Consider the following 17311-nt stretch of genomic DNA (forward strand, 5'->3'; position numbering starts at 1 on the left):
ACATCCCCGCGTAAGGAGTCTAGCTGGTCCCAAAGAGAATCCCTGACTCAAAATCCGGATGGGTCATTCATGGCTTTACTTGCTGTTCTCCTTGAGAAGAAAGGTAAGTCATCATGAGCAGCTTGGCCTCGACTTGGAAAAAACTCCCTACATGGCCTCCAGAAAGACACCTGGGCAGCAAGTGGTGGTGTCTGTTAAAGGTCCACACTTTCACCGTGAAAGGTGGAGGAGAGCCAGCCCTTTATTTGTCCAGAGAAGAAAGGAGTGTTTGTGTTGCGACTATCAATGCTTGGGAGGACTAGTGTTCGCTGGTGCAGGCTGACTTTCATGGTTTTACCTGCATCAAGTGAGGGGCCTCGATGGATGCTGAAGGTTGGAACATTTTTCGGTGGGAGCTTTGAGGATTAGAAGCAGGTTTTATTACTGTGAATAATGTTTTATTCTTGAGTGCTGTTAGTTAAGCTAATTGATTGAATGGAAATGTTATTCTTTCATGGTTTTATAGTATAGCTATCCGTTTCTCATATCAATAAGTATGCTTCTAGGAGAATGTCTGTTTTATTATATTGTATATTGCAACTGTTATTCTTAAAAGCATGTGTCTGAGTTTAACAATAGTGTTGTTTTTTATACGATCTGTGCATGCTTAATATAATTTACTTTGAATACAGCATTATACATTAAGAACGTAAAAAGAAAAAATGTGCAAAAAGCATTTAAAGGACAAGTACAAGGTCTAAGTTTCACAAAATGAAGGATGCTTAGAAAACATAGGCATGTCTCACGACCACAGTGGTCCTTGACTGGCCAGAAGGGGGCTTTACACACAAATGCCTTTATGGCCGTGGAATCCAGACTTTTTAATGCTGACCCCTTCCTTGAGTTAAAACATTTTGGGCAGCCTCACCCCCAAATACAAGAACTGATTGTAATTCTTAGTGAAAGCAGTTGACATCCATCTGCCCCCTTCAGGGTATGCCAGTCTCACTCTAAGGCAGCGGATATGGTTTGAGGCAAGGCACCAAATATGTTTAGAAAAAACTATTCAAGGAGATATGTCAGCGAGAGAGAGGTGGCCGTTCACTGTTACATCACTGTGATGTGCTGGCCCCTTTCTTCTCATCCAAGACCATGTTCAATCTTGCAGGAATCGGAATGTGCACACAGGCACCACTGAACCCCCAAATACACCCTCCCCATCTCTCTACTTTCCGACCTACTCCAGCTTCTCAACGAGTTGTTATCACACCGATATCTGCCTCCCAGGGCCCTCTGTTGTCTGCTTCTATCCTTTTTTCGTATGTGTGTGCCCTGCCTGCACCCCTTCTTTAACATGACGGAATCAGGCCATTTCTTAAGTCCAGCTTCCTAACCGCCGTACCACCACGAAATACAGAGCGGGGGGGCCATCCAGTAGGCACCTGGCAGGCATGATACCACACATGGCAACCCGAACTCTGTTTGAAGACTACCTTTCACAAAAATCCCGCCCAAATGTAGCCATTTAAAAAATGTATAATTGGCAGTGTGTATAGGACTAACATTGAAAACATATTAAAAATGGTACAAAGGCGTCATGGTCTAAAGGCGAAAGCTGAGTGGTACGCGGGAAATGAAGAGATAGCTTTATAAAATTAAATATATGGGAGAACACAGACCAATAAGGGCAGAGTTTTTGGCGAAGGCTGGTCAACCAAAGCAACAAAAAGTACTATTATGACATGGAATCACTATGGAGATGCATGCCATCCAGTGTGCTGGCTGGCATGTTTCTCCCAGATGCAGGGACAGCCAGGCTCCAGCCTTCCTCTGCCTCTCAGTGCCAGGTCTGTAGCCCTCTGTTCTGCCCAGGGATGCTATCACACAGTTCCATGGCATGCAGGTCTCACTCCTCTAGCCATGCTATCAGTTGATAGAGGCGAATCCATGACCCAACCAGCAGATCATTTCCGGCATGCTTCGGCACAAGTATAGCAAATCCATGGCCTTAAGCCGTAGGCAGCCCTACTTCTGGTATTCCAGAAACATGGGCATCCCTGAATTGGCAGACTCCTATTATTCCCAGGGATGCTGATGGGAATTGGGGCATCGACTCTCTAACTGAATGGGCCAGGTGAACAATAAACGTGTAGTTTAATGTTTTTGATTGAGAGAAATGTACTTAAGCCGGTGGCCCCAGAAACATGAGATCAGCGGCATCTCCCTCCGTGGGGTGCCCAGAGAGCGGATGGGCAAAATGCGAGGGCACCTACTGATGTCAGAAAACTGGTAAAGACATAGTAAATGGTATTGGCTTCATACATGAAGAAAAGGGGAGTCTTATACCGGAATAATCAAAGGAAGATGGCGGTTCGAGCAAAAAAGCACAGCTATTTCACAGCATAAAAGCCTCCACTACTCCTGAGTCTTTAAGGCAGAGACTCAATTCGGAATGGCAGGCTGCTTTCTTCTTGCTAGCTCCCTTCTCGAGTAATGAGTAGGGACATTGCAATCTCTCCCAATCCCTCCCTGGAAGACCGGCAAAGGTGACAGAACACTCCATGTCTTTTTTCAGGAGTGAATGCCACTGTACACACTCTCTCTACATGATAGACCAATCCCCACGGAGCACCCCTCACTGATAGTTGGGCTTGCACTCCCTGTCTGGTTGCTGAGCTAAAGCCTGATCAGCAATTCCTTGCGCTAGGTTGTCCTCAAGAATAGCCTATATGTTGGTACAAGCTGAAGAACTGCACAGTGCTGCTGCTGTGTGTGTAGTCCTAAAGCTTGGAGAATTGTTCCCTCCAAGGTGCTGGCCTGCAGCCTCGAACAACATCCACTCTTGAAAGTAACACATGACCAATTGTTCATAATCCCTGCCTGCTCTTTAGATGAGCTGCTGTCTTGTGGCCGTTCAATTTCCCTGTAGGGTAGTCATCTTCTGGATACAATTCAAAATCCCAGTCACATAAGATATGTGTGTGACCCTGGGACCCGGCGGAGTCTTCCCTGCAGGGTGCTGGCCAGAGGCCTAAGAGGACACTTCACCCTCAAGCATGTCGTATGGCAAACTCTTCACAAACCGTGCCAGCCCTTTGGATGACCTGCTATCTTGAGGCCATTCAATCGCCATGTAGGGTAGTCAGCTTTTGGATGCAATTTAAAAGTCTAGTCATATAAGCTATTGCTCTTCATTGAATAATGAAGATGGTATAGCTGGCATCTATGATAGAAATATTCTTAATCTCTGCATCATATTAACATTATTCCTAGCACATGCAAAACAAGAAATTGTAATCTGCATATGTGTAAAAATCATCTAGTTTTACTGGTGAGGTAAAGCCTGCGAAAGCAGCACATTGCAGTCAGGGGTAGCAAGCATCAGGTGCTCAGGCATACACCAGGCATGACCCCGCAAAGTCTTAACAAGATGCCTGACTCCAGAACCCACAACCTGCTCATCGTCACTTGGATTATGTAGGAAAGAGCTATCTGTTCCGCAGTTAGTCAGGTCCAAATCTAGACAAAGCTTTATGAAGTCAAATTTGGTACATGCCAGCATAGCTCACCGCACTGCAGTGCACACCGCAGATAGCCTGTGTCACATACACTGAGGGGGATACCCATCTCCTCATTGGACCCACCAGGTTCTACAATGATCGAGGTGAAGCAGCACTAGCTGAAGTCCCTTCACTGATTGTAGTGGGACATTGGCACCATGAAGGTTCCCTTTGCCCGAACGCTTTGACATGAAGACAGTCACCACCATTTTAAAACTACTACCATAAGGAATGTGAAGTGGTTGTCAGTAAAAGTCTCCTGCATACTACTGCCCAGCTGGTACACCATCTTCCTTATCCCTCCAACATTTACAAAGTTCAAACTCTGTAGTCTGCATTGGATTTCTGACATACCTGTTGTATATGTACTTTCTGTAGGTTCGGTGGTGCAGGGAGTGGTGGTAGTGACCTGTGTAGTGGTGGTTCGGGGGGTGGTGGATCCACAAAGTATTTCACGACAGCAGTAGACGCTGATTTGGTAGTTGTAACACATGGGCATGAAGCTGACAGCAAACTGGTCCTTGTTGCGGCAAACCAGCCCCGTGGTGATGTTGCAGGTCACGTTCTGCTCCAAGTCCTTGAGGGGAGTGTCTGGGAATCTTTCCGCTCGGCAAGAGATATTCTCAGGCCTTTCGCAAATCTCAATATTATGTTTCTTGATTTCATTGTAGGTTTCAAAATCACCGCTATCAGGTGAGAACTCAGGAAAGCTGACATCAATCCAATCTGTCCATTTGCACTCCGTTCCAGGTGTGCAGGTGGCTGCAAGAAAACATTGAAATGTTAAGATATCACGAATACATCTGCAAGCTCACTGTTCTTTGTTGTATTGTATTGCATACATATTTATAAAAGCGCAGAAAAGACCTGGCGGCATCAAGGCGCTTTACCCAGAAACCCTGGAGTGCTAAGGTTAGCCATGCTGCATGTCTTGCAGATAAACCGGACGAGTGCCTAGAGCGGACGAGTCAATAGAGAAGACGAGTTGCGTAGAGCGGATGAGTGCCGAGTGCATGTAGAGCGGATGAGTTGCGTAGAGCGGATGAGTGCCGAGTGCATGTAGAGCGGATGAGTACGTAGAGCTGCTGATTGCGTAAAGTGGATGGAATGGGTGAAGTATGTGGATGGAATGGGTGACATATATGGATGGAACAAATGACGTATGTGGATGGATGAGTGCGCAGAACGGACAAGTGCATAGAACAGATGGAGCGGGCGAAGTATGTGGATGGAATGGGGATGTATGTGGATGGAATGGGGACGCATGTGGATGGAATGGGGACGTATGTGGATTGAACGGATTAAGTAAGTGGAAGGTACTGATGTAACATGTGAAAGGTACGGGTGAAATATGTGGAAGGTACAGATGAAATGTGGACGGGGTGCATAAAACAATTTAGAATTGTGCATAAAACAACTTAGAATTCACGGAAATGATCGGATTACATGAACAGATCGACTGCGTGGAACGGTCTGGAGTGCGTGGAACGGTCTGGAGTGCGTGGAACGGTCTGAACTGCGTGGAACGGGTTTCGGAGTGTGTGGAACTGACTGCAGTGCATAGAAGTGCGCGCCATACATGTATGGTTTGGAATGCATGTAACGTTTGAAAGAGCATGTAAACCATCTTATCACATCACCATGCTTACTCTCCTCTTTACACCACCACTCAACTAGAACACAGAGATACTATGACACCATTCGGTATAGCTGTTCTCATACCAACATCTGCCTCATACTCCACATCACTCTAACTAATCACTGCTGGTTTCACACTCCCCAGCCAGGCGTTCTCCTCAGGCCTAATGCAGCCAGGACCGGTCTGGATAAAACCTGCCAGAACGAACACATACCCCTGATCTCTCAACCACCACACCTACCGCTATGAAGCAGCTATTACACGAATGCCACACCAGCTGCACACATATCTGGTGCTCACAAGCACCTTTGACCCTCTCTTCTCTCTCTACTGACTTGAACTTCGGTTCCCGAGGGCATTCAACCTACCAGCGCCTTCAGACCCTACCAATGGTACATGAGGCGCTATAGAAATGCAAAGTAACATAACATAACATATGTTCCCTACTTGCTGTATCCGCCACCACATTCCCTCTAAAGTTAGCAGAGGAAGTGCAGACATTGTCACAACCAAAGGGCAGCCTGCTGGCTGAATTTACTGCAACCCAGATCTTATCTTCTAAGAAGGAGCAACTATTGTATCACCCTAAACTCAACCACTGCAATAGGTCCAAGCCCGACTAAGCTGTTGGATAAGCATGTAAGCATAGGTACCATGCACGATAGATAGTACTAACCAGCGGCGTTGCAGCGGCGGGGCTGAGGGGTCAATAGCCCCTGGTCTTTTAGTTGTAGCGCCAGATAGAATCTCAGGGGATACAAACAAAAGGCTAGCTAGCCCCGAGTCCCGACAGTCCCGGCATTAGCAGAGCCCCAGATCTTTTACAGACCTAGCAACACTCCTGGTACTAGCTCTAGCGCAGAGAATCAGTCTCCCGAATTTGCGTTCTTTTATCTCCCCTGCTTCTTGAAAGTTTTGCTGAGTTAGACACTTGAAGAACACTCACTGAAGCGTACAGTAGAAAAGGTATACTCCCCACGGTCATCTGCACACCAGCTCTGCTGCTGTCACTGATGCAGTGTTTTTGACCCAGAATCCAGGCATAAGTAAAAGATGGGGGAGTCTGACATTTCACTGAGGAACTTCTACCACGAATGTGCATGTTTCTCTGCGGAAACCATCATACCAACATTCTTCAGCGTGTGCTTTGGTTTTTTGGAGAAAAACACAATTTAAAGGATAGGTGAGGGGGCGGATTGCCATTTGGAATGTATTTTCATCTTACAAACTGATTATAACCAGTCTTCCTTTAAAGTGGTTATTATGTCTCCCCATGACAGAAATTGAGATCTGTGTATGCTGGTCAATTGGTTATTGTATATCACTAAGTGGCCCCCCTAACTTTGTGAATAGGTCCTTTTTACTTTCTTAGATATATGAATGCCTGCAGCAGTGTGTTATTGTTAGATCTATGTTTGACAGTTGGCAGAGCATTTTGTGATTGCTAGATTGGCATGTGACAGGTGGGAGAAAAATGTGTGATCGTTAAATTGGCATGTGGCAGGGGGCAGAGGATTGTGTGATTGTTAGATTGACATTTGACAGGAGGCAGAAGATTGTGTGATTGTTAGATTGACATGTGACAGAAGGGTGAGTTTTGTGTGATTGTTAGATTGACATGTGACAGGAGGGAGAGGATTGTGTGACTGTTAAATCGCTTTGTAACAGGTGGTTGAGAATGCAGCATTTGTAATATCAATGTCATGGGTTGACTATCACGTCACCTGTCACATCAGCCTTGATTACTCATGTGCGTTTCCATCCCTTATTATTGATGGGTGGTGAGACTTGATTGAGCATCTATTCTGGAGGTGATATGATTCAATAGCCAGCACATAACACAGACTTACGTGAGATGCTTGAGGTCTGTGATGCCAGAAGACACAGAGGTCAGGTGAAGTTCTGTTGATTAGGGTTGTGCTGTGCTTGCTCCAAGTGAACCAACAGTGCCAGAATGGATCTGTGTGTTTTTTGTAATTAGGGAACATGAATGGTTAAGTATTTTTAGAGCATCCCTTCTTCAATCTGGGCAGGAATGGATTTTCGACCATTGTCTGCCTTGGCGATGCGCCCTCTGAGCCAGGGTCATAAAGGATGTGGTCAACTTGAGAATACCACACTTGAGCATGGACTCAAGATTAACATGCATTACATCATGAATCCTGTCTAGTCTAGTGTCTCTTGCTTTCACACACAGTTTACTATTTTTATTCTTAGGGTATTTTATGAGCACAGACCTAGCTTTGGGAAGCAACGGTGCGCTTTACAAGTCACAAGGCAACAACATGGTGAGAGAAGCAGAGATACAAGGGAGAGGGGGCTAACAATGGGGGACAGTGAGGGTGGGCGATTTGGCAGCAGCAAGAGATCTACAAGCAATCAGATGAGGAAACATTGAGAGCAGATCGCCCAGTCTCGGGTTAGGTGGGGAGTGAAGGGTTTGTGGACATAGGAATCAGGGAGGAGCCATTCCATGAAGAGGAGGGTCTCGGGCTCCTTCCTAAAATGTAGAATCAAGGGACTGTTGTTGAGAGTCTGGGGGCACAGGCAGAGAAGGCCTGTCCTCTGTTCTTTCCTTCCTGCACCGTCAAGTTTAAATCTAGACATGCCCTTAATTCTAGTAGACCGTAGACCTCGAGAGATGCTGAGTTTCTCAGTTGGATAGCGTGGAGACTGCTGGGCGACAGCCTTGTAGATGCAGCCTGCCAGGAATTGCAAAGATCTATTTTAGACACCAGCAGCAGATTAGATTGCCTGTTGCGCTGTGGATTTGTGCAGAAACTCAGCGAATGCTGCATTAGACGCAGGGGCGAGCATGCACACCTGAAGAGTGAGATCCTTCATGAATTTGCCTGATGGTGCATTAGATCCCAAGGGGCGTGCGTGCCCGTCAGCACTTCTGCATTCTGCAAGAACTCCCAGGGATATACTTGGGTCATCATGGAGGATATGCTGTCTTGAATGTATACATATTACGGTTTATACTCGGTTTTTACACTCCCTGGATTCCACACCACCCACACTTGGCCTGCCTGCCCCGGACATATGTCTGCTTTCAATATGTAATAGAAATAGGAGGCACGCTAAAGAACTTGCAGTAGATGCAAAGGGGGCCATCGCTTCCATTTATTTTGCATATGCTGTCCCTATGGAGGTCTTTGCCTACTATAGTGTGCGGTCCTGCACTAACTACCAGGGATCTGTATGAAGCATACTGTACAGCGGAGCACGCAGCACTGGTGCATTGTTTAGGCCCTGGTAGGACAACAGCATAACAAGGAACTCTTAGAGCAGAGTAGCAGGACCGGGGCAAGGCACTCTCTGGCACTTTCAGCCTACCAAATACCCTAGATTGTTCACCACATCTGAAAGTCTCTGCCCCTTGAGATGCAGCAGGATCTTCTGGAAATCTCTAGAAGATAAAGACAGGGGGACAGTGACACGCTGTCAGAGATCAGTGGGACCTCAGGGACCAGCAGCACAAACGTTGGGACTTATCATATATTTTAAGACAACAGGCATCTTTTGGCAACTCACAGAGCTGTGCAAGAGCTAGTTAACGCGACAGACCTGCACAGACTGAAGAACCACACTTGTAGAAGTCAACACTTACTTGAAGGTAGAGAAGTGGTGCTTGTTGGCTCTTCATCAAAACAAAAAGACAGGAAAAACAAAAGTTAGTCATTTATTCAGAAGTGGCAGGTGATGATTAGTAGACAGGCTGAATGGTGATCTATGCATCCTAGTCAAGTCAGTTGCTTGTACAGCGCTTATGTCAACCTACAGTGGGACTGCCTATTCTTTTTGCTCTCATTACAAGGCAAACACCCCTAGAATGTCCTCATGTTATTCATGCAGACTTTTGCATCCAGGTAAGAGGGATTGCTATAACCCAAACACGCGCCTTACTTCTCTGTGTTTCTACTCATAACAATATGTAGACCTTCCTTCGTCCACAGTTTTCATGTCTGAGATTATGTTGTTCCTGTTGCATCAATGGGACACTTTTATGTTTTTCTCTCCTCCCTGTCCTATCACCCAGGCCCAATCTCAAGGCCCTAGCTATATTGAAAGCCGCGTACACTGCTCTGTGAACTTCCAGTGTTACTTTGCTACTACCATTTACTTGTGGAATAAAGAAACTCTTGACACGCCCTTCATAAGTGGGCCATGCCCGCACTTGGCAGCTTCTCTGAGACAATAGCAATGCCCTTAAGTTCTCAAAGAGCCATTGGTGGAGGATACTCTGCGTGAACCTACTGTAGGCTACATTGGCCGTTCCCTCCCTACCGTAAGCCAAAGGCAGTGTAGTAGCCACTCCTCCCTCACCATTCTGTGAACAGGTTTCTGCCTGCCCAGCTTCAGCAATAAAAGAAAACGTGGCCTCCCTTGCTCCTGTACTGGTCAACAGTTTATCCCTAAATACAATTTCCCCCCATGCCAAGAGAAATCCTGTATCTCACCAACCTACTAACGACCTGCGTGGCCTGTAAAATGACCCCACTTAAGAACAGTCCCTTCATATGCAAGATGCTGGAAAGGATGGCTCTACAACAACTGTTGGAACACAGTAAGTGCTTGAACCTGCCCCCTGACAATACATCAAGGTCCAGATCTTCCAGGGGCCCAGAACCCATTCTCCTGTTCATGCGAGAGAAGCTTCTGGAATCCATGGACAACACAAAGCCTGCCATTCTTATCTTGTTAGGTAGCAGCCTTCGACAAGGTGAACCATTTCAATACACTTAGAGGATTATAAGATTTGATTGGGCTTTTGGGCAGTGCTCTAAAATGGATCTGCGTCTTCCTGGAGAAGGCACAATTCCAGATAGAATCTGGGCCTGTCTCATTCAAGATAACGGTGGAGTGCCACCAAGCGCAGCACTGTCTACTTGGCAATTTAACGCTTGCACAAAGCATTCAGTTATCCTTTCCATCCCCATTTTCTCCTCATTTCAAACCTATGCTAATGACACCCAGATAAGCTGGGTCGCCACAGGCTGCAGAACGCATCTAATCCTGTCTGCCATGTATACAGGGCCGAATGACAGGCAACGGCCTATTCCGGAATGCTTCCAAGACTTAGATTATCACCGTAGGCCACTAATCCCACCGCCTACCACCCCTCATGTGGTCTCCGCATATGGGATTCCCTCCCATCGCAGCCACTCTGCAGAAACATTCGTTGCCTCCTTGATGGGATGCTCTCCTTCGCTCAACAGGCCCAAGACCTCACAACAAAATCACACTTCCATGTACATATGGTAAAATGAATCCTGCTTTTTCTGAACGTGTTGCATTGGATGTGGCTAGACCCATGCTCCAATCCCATGTGGTTTACAGCAACACCTGATTCCTAGGCCACCAAAGAAACATCACTCACCATATTCATCGAATCCGTAACAAGGCTGCCAGGCTGATTCCGGCACTTAAAACAGAGGTCACATCACCCCTGGAATCTCACAACTGGCTCCCAGTGGGAGGAATGCTTGAATTCAGGCTCCTGTGCTTCACCTGCTGTGTCTATTGTGGTTTAGAACCCACCTACCCAAGCAGAAACTCTATAAATGCCCCCATGTCAGGCTCCTCTCATCTGCCAGCTCACTCCAATGCTCTCATGCCAGCCCCTGCCAAGAAAAGGAGGTTTTGTGGCGGGATCATAAATATGGCTGATGTGGCTTTACAGAACTACCTCCGGGCCTACCTCAGAAGCCATGAAAACTACCTAAGATTTCAGAAACAATTAAATAAGTTGCTCTTCAAGCACACATATTTGGCTTCCCTCGACACCTCACCACTCCCGGCAATGGGCGTCCCTTAACTGGACAGGAGCCCTCTGCTCTTGGCCTTCCATCCAATGTCCAGCCCTAGCTCGGGAGCGCTGCGCATCCGCTTATGGAGGTATTATTCCAGCCCTTCCCGGCATTAGCCCTTCATGGGCCCCCTCCTATCGTGCCAACCCCGGCACTTGTTTATCTGGGTGTAGTAATGGTAGCCTGCACCTGCTATTTGTAGCTGGCTGTATGTAAGCAGAGGCATTATTTGATATCCTGCACTTGCGATATTTACCTGGTGATATTTATCCTGTCCCGTGAGATTGTCCTCTGCCCCTCCACCTTGCGCTTACCCTGAACTAGAATTTAGCGAGTCCCTCCCCTTCCCCATGTTGCCCTCCTTCCGCCCGCCCTTCTCCATTGGGGCACCTAAAATTGATTATGTAGCATTATGTGACTTACAAATTAACAATTAGATAAAGAGCGACTTAATTTATTCGGAGTCCATTCACCCTTCTCCTCCCACAATACCATACACGCTGGGGGAAACTAAGATCGGCAGCTGGCTCCTCAGAGAGGTGATATAACCTAAGTACCGGGAAAGGTGATATAACCTAAGTACCGGGAGAGGTGATAAGTACAAGGAATCAAAATCATCCTCCAGCTCTCCTAATATACCTTGGAGATACAGGGACTTTCAGATCCACCCATCTTACCCCTCCCATAATACCAGACAGACCAAAGGAATCCAGGTCGCCTGGCCTGCTTCACTGAGGGATGACATCACATAGATATGCGGAATCAAGGGTGCCCTCCACGTCTTCACAAACAGAGACCGCCATTGCTATCCCAGCATGCTCCTCTTAGGCTACTATGTCCAGTACGGACTGTGCCACTGAGACATCACACTATATATAGACACGGCATCCGGGCGGCTCATACAGATGAAAGAAATAGAGGAGGGGGCAGCGTACATATTCTTCTGACAGATCACACAGATACAAGAAATCTGACTCAACCTGGCATCTTCACATCAGACATGACACCATGTAGAATCTGAGAATCCAGGGGTTCATCCGACTTGCTCCCCACAAACATTATCAATATGGTTGGCAGGTGGACCTCTGTCACCTGGGGTGCCATCTTTCAGTCCTGAGCTTTTGTTTCACTTCAGTTTTACTTTTGCCCTCTACATCCATTTGAAAAGACCCCAAGCACAAGTCTCAACATAAAAATGTTGAGGTAATGAAAACTAAGTGCTAGACCATGTATCCTCAGTGACTTGGAGTGTTCTTGCAACCTTAACTATAGAGAAATCGGGTATCCTGGGCCTCCCAGCCTGCTCCTCACTGGTGTGATACCATACATACACATGGGGCCTCATTACGACCCCAGCACTAAACCATGGTGCTATTAGCACCATGGTCCATGCCGGGGTCCGTCATGGTGAATGGCGGAATTACCGCCCCATTCCAAGGTTGGCGGGGCGGTAATTCCCCATTCACCATGGGCCCTTCCCCATTCCCATTTTTGCCCCATTGGGCTCAATGGGAATGGGGAAGGCGCTAAGTACGGTGCCGCAAATTGCGGCACCGTACTTAGCACCAAGGTCCCTTTGCGGCACCCTACTTTAACGCCTGCTAAAAGCAGGGTTAAGGTCGGGTCCCGCAAAGGGAACTCGTTATGAGGCGTTAAGGGTTTAATGGCGCCGACACCTTTTTACGGCGCCGTTGAACCCTTAACGCCAGGGTCGTAATGAGGCCCATGGAATTCTGGCCCATACAACCTGGTCCTCTCAGATATGATTTTATTACGAGGCAGTGAATCTATGGCAGTCCATTCTGATCCTCGCGGGCTTGATACCAAACAGTTATGTTCAATACGGCCTATTCACCCCTAATACACATAAGGTTCAAGTCAGTCTGTTCCTCCCACACAGACTCCCATAGCAATATATGAAATCTCAGTCTGAAACTTTTCTGGCTGGCCAGAAGATTCTACCTTCATCTACATTTGAATTGTGGGCCTTATTCCTCTGATCCCCTAAAGATGATGCATAAGTACCTGGAATGCAGCCCCCCGAATGAAGCTCTGCAATTCTGCCATAACTAACAGCATACAGAAAATACATGCATCAATATACATGATACTCACATACCAGACACTGTGTTATACTGCCAGTACTGTTTACCTGTGATAGTGGTGGTGCTCTGTGTGGTGCTGATAGGTGTTGTAGTAGTTGATGGTGTAGTGGTTTCCTCTGTAGTGGTGGTTGTTGTTGTAGTAGTTGGTATTGAGGTTGTAGTTGTTGGTGGTGTAGTTGTCTCTTTTGTAGTAGTAGTGGTTTCGGTTGTGGTTATGTGTGTTGTTGTTGAAGATTTGGAGGTTGTAGTCCCCTCTGTTGTGGTTGTTATTGGAGGCGTTGTTGTCTCTTCTGTTTTGGTTGTACTTTCTGTGGTGGTTGTTGGTGTTGTGGAGGGGGGGCCCTCTGTTGTGGTTGTTGTTGTTGGTGTACTTGTCTCAGCTGTAGTGGTAGGGCCTTCAGGAGTGAGGGTTGGGGTTGAAGTTGCATGTGTGGAAATTGTAGGCTCCTCTGTTGTGGTGGTTACTGGTGATGTGGTTGTTTCTACTGTAATGGTAGTACTCTCTGTTGTGGTTTTTGGTGTTGTGGTAGTTAATGTTGAAGTTGAAGGCTTCTCTGTTGTAGTTGTTATTATGGTTGTTGTCTCCTTTGTAGTGGTAGTTGCAGTTGGGGTTGAGGTTATAGGTTCCTCGGTTGTGGTAGTTGCTGGAGTAGTTGTTTGCTTTGTAGTGGTTGTGCTCTCGGTAGTAGTAGTTGGGTTTGTCGTAGTTTGTGTGGAAGTGGTAGGCTCCTCTGTTGGGGTAGTTTCCCATGTGCGGGTAGTGCTCTTGGTGGTGGTTGGTGTTGTAGATTCTTCTGTTGAGGTTGTAGGCTCCACTGTTGTAGATGTTGTTGTTGATGTGGTTGTCTCCTCTGTAGCAGTAGTACTCTCTGTAGTTGTTGGTGTAGCAGTTTGTGTTGTGGTTGTAGGTTCCTCTGTTGGGGTAGTTGTTTCCTGTGTGGTGGTAGTACTCTCTGTGGTGGTAGTTGTTGTAGTGTGTGTTGAGGTTGAAGGCTCCTCTGTGGTGGTTGTTGTTGGGGTAGTTGTTCCCTGTGTGGTGGTAGTGCTCTCAGTGGGTGTGAGGATTGGCGTTGTCGTTTTTGCTGTTGAGGTTGTAGGCTCCTCTGTTGTAGTTGTTGGTGTAGTTGTCTTTTCTGTGGTGGATGTACTCACTGTGGTGGTTGTTGGTGTTGAGCTTGGAGGCTCCTCAGTTATGGTTGTTGTTGGGGTAGTTGTCTGTGTAGAGGTTGTGCTTTCTGTAGTAGTAGTTGGTGGAGTAATAGTTGTTGTTGTGGTTATTGGGGTAGTTGTCATCTCTTTAGTGGTACTTTCTGTAGTTGTGGTAGCAGTAGTGGTAGGTATTGTTTGTGTGGTTGTCTCCTCTGTGCCTGTGGTGCTTTCTGTAATAGTGGTTGTTGTTATAGTAGTAGAAGTTGTGGTGAACTCGGTTGTGGTTGTTGTGGGAGTTGAGGTTACTGTTGGGGTTGTAGTCTCTGTTGTAGTAGTAGTACTCTCTGGAGTGGTTGTTGGTGTTGAGGTTGTAGGCTCCTCAGTTATGGTTGTTGTTGGGGTAGTCGTCTGTGTCGAGGTGCTGCTTTCTGTAGTAGTAGATGGTGGAGTAATAGTCGTTGTTGTGGTTATTGGGGTAGTTGTCATTTCTGTAGTGGTACTTTCTGTAGTTGTGGTAGCTGTAGTGGTAGGTATTGTTTGTGTGGTTGTCTCCTCTGTACCAGTGGTGCTTTCTGTAATAGTGGTTGTTGTTATAGTAGTAGAGGTTGTGGTGAACTCGGTTGAGGTTGTAGTGGGAGTCGAGGTTACTGTTGGGGTTGTAGTCTCTGTTGTAGTAGTAGTACTCTCTGGAGTGGTGGTTGGTGTTGTAGTAGTAGGTGTAGTCGTTGTTGGCACGGTAGTCTCAGTTGTAGAGGTTGTACTCTCTGTAGTTGAAGATTAAGCAGTAGTTATTCATATATGATAGAAAATACCACCACAAAATAAAATGACTGTAAACATTATACACAGTTCTCTCCCATCTGCTCTAACAACCAATAGGGAGATTCAAGGCTGATTTCTAAAACTATCTGTGAGAAAGAAGAGCCTGAAACAAATGAGCATGAGATGTTTTTTTGTCTGGAGCAGGTACTGGGTAAGCTGCTAAAATAGTCAGCAAGCTAGATTGGTGGGTTAGCTGCTCTGCCCAACTCAGTCCTTTTATCTTTCAAGGACAACGGATTGGTACCACTTAGAAGTGGGTGGAAAACAGCACGAGGTCTTATATAAAAGCTCTTTCATTATACATTTACTAAAGGGCCTGCGACCTACAGAACTAGCTGCTTTGTGTGCTGGCTTGAAGCCTACAAAGGACTCCTCTGGAAGCTGGCACCCTTGCTTGACTACCAAATACCTCCTCTTGGTGACCTGTACCCATACCAAGGGCTCATCCACCCTCTGGGTCTGTGGGCAGGCAGCCACATATCCGTCCCCCTCCACAGTGTGCTGGGCAACGACAATCGAGCACCCACCTCCACTATGCACTGGGCAGAGGCCTACAGAACATTTCCTCATATTGTTACGGTCGGATATTTACAGAACACCCAACCCCCACTAGGCGCTGGGCAGATGTGTATGGCACAACTGCCCTCTTGGTGCTGAAGGCACAATAACAGTCACCCTCCGAGTGCTGAGCCTACACCCCTAGAGTCAAACCTGCTAGTGGCCGTACTGCACCCGCCTATGCATTAGAAGACAACAATCTGACCTGTAGTTGAATCTAACATGTTAAGCATGACTATTTTGCAATGTTAAAGGTTGGCATCAATGATAGCTCCCCTAATCGTAGGCACATTTTGCAGAAAATCTGAATAAAATTCAGTTTTAAACGGGGAAAACTATCTGGGCAGTAAAAGTGAGGTTTACCAGAGGTAGGGAAATCCCACTGGGCTCTGCTTGAGCAAACTGATCCTGAGCAAATCACGTGACAAGGTGATTAAAGTTCAGAGGGTCAAAGGGAAAGGCAAGCCCAGGACCATGTAGAGAGCCAGCGGCCTGGAGTGCACCTGCTGCTGGATTGCGAGGCTCGCTGTGGGGCAATGCGGATCTCAAGGGCTCAATATTATGCACTTGAAACTGGCAACAAGTCTGAGCAGTTGACCTGCCATGTCCTGCCCTGGCTGAAGCCCCTTCATCGGCACAAGCAGAAGATCCATACCATGGATGTTTCCATTGTCCAAAGCACTGTAAAGAAGACAGACCAACATTCGCACACTACTGCTTTGAAGATTCTCAGGAGAGGCCTACGTCTTCTTCTGGCCCTAGGCAAGCGTGAACCTCATGCTCTGTTTGCTAGTCTGCAAGATTCTAGTACTTTCATACCTGTGGAGATGCTTGTCGTCGTTGATGGTGGAGTAGGTTCAGTGGTTTCCGTGGTGCAGGGAGTGGTGGTAGTGACCTGTGTGGTGGTGGTGCGTGGGGTGGTGGACCCACAAGTAATTTCCCGGCAGCAGTAGACGCTGATCTCGTAGTTGTAGCACATGGGTATGACGGTGGTCTCCGTCTGCTCCTTGTTGAAGCAGATCAGGCCCTTGGAGACGTCGCAGGTCACCTTCTGGTGCAATTCCTCGAGGGGCTTGTCCGGGAATCTCTGGGCTCGGCAGGAGATATTCTCGGGCTTTTCACAGATGTCAATACCATGCTTCCTGATTTCTTCGTAGGTTTCAAAGTCTCCACCGTCAGGGCCGAACTCGGGGTAGCTGACATCGATCCATTCCGTCCATTCACACACAACCCCAGGCGTGCAGACTGCTGTAAGAAAGTGTGGATAGGATAAGATATTGAGAAACACCACTCAACCTCTCCCCCCCTGTTTCTTCTGCAAACTCACACCTTTACACCATCAGCCAGGAGTACAAATGATGTAGGTTAGGCGTCATGTACAGTTATCTGTCCTTGTTCCTTTGTGAAATGCCTTTCTATTGGGAATGTGCCCTACCAGATGATAATTCCCACAAAATCTTAAGAAACACCACTCAACCTCTCCCCCTCCTGTTTCTTCTGCAAACTCACACCTTTACACCATCAGCCAGGAGTACAAATTATGTAGGATAGGCGTCATGTACAGTTATCTGTCCTTGTTCCTTTGTGAAATGCCTTTCTATTGGGAATGTGCCCTACCAGGTGATAATTCCCACAAAATCTTAAGAAACACCACTCAACCTCTCGCCCTCCTGTTTCTTCTGCAAG

The 17311-nt window shown here is 46.9% G+C and overlaps 1 protein-coding gene across 1 annotated transcript in view; it reads right to left on the reverse strand.

The window, feature by feature from the left end:
- Positions 1-17311, reverse strand: part of MUC2 (mucin 2, oligomeric mucus/gel-forming) — a 210788-nt gene that overhangs the window by 62208 nt on the left and 131269 nt on the right. The window contains exons 39-42 of the mRNA XM_069625392.1: positions 16445-16873; positions 13144-15009; positions 8792-8821; positions 3894-4301 (exon numbers count right to left, since the gene is read on the reverse strand). Of these exons, the coding sequence (XP_069481493.1) occupies positions 3894-4301; positions 8792-8821; positions 13144-15009; positions 16445-16873 (2733 nt within the window). The remainder of the gene's footprint in view (positions 1-3893; positions 4302-8791; positions 8822-13143; positions 15010-16444; positions 16874-17311) is intronic.

The sequence above is a fragment of the Ambystoma mexicanum genome, chromosome 11 (genome assembly GCF_040938575.1).
Source record: "Ambystoma mexicanum isolate Mex_15411 chromosome 11, UKY_AmexF1_1, whole genome shotgun sequence".
In the NCBI taxonomy this organism is placed as follows: domain Eukaryota; kingdom Metazoa; phylum Chordata; class Amphibia; order Caudata; family Ambystomatidae; genus Ambystoma; species Ambystoma mexicanum.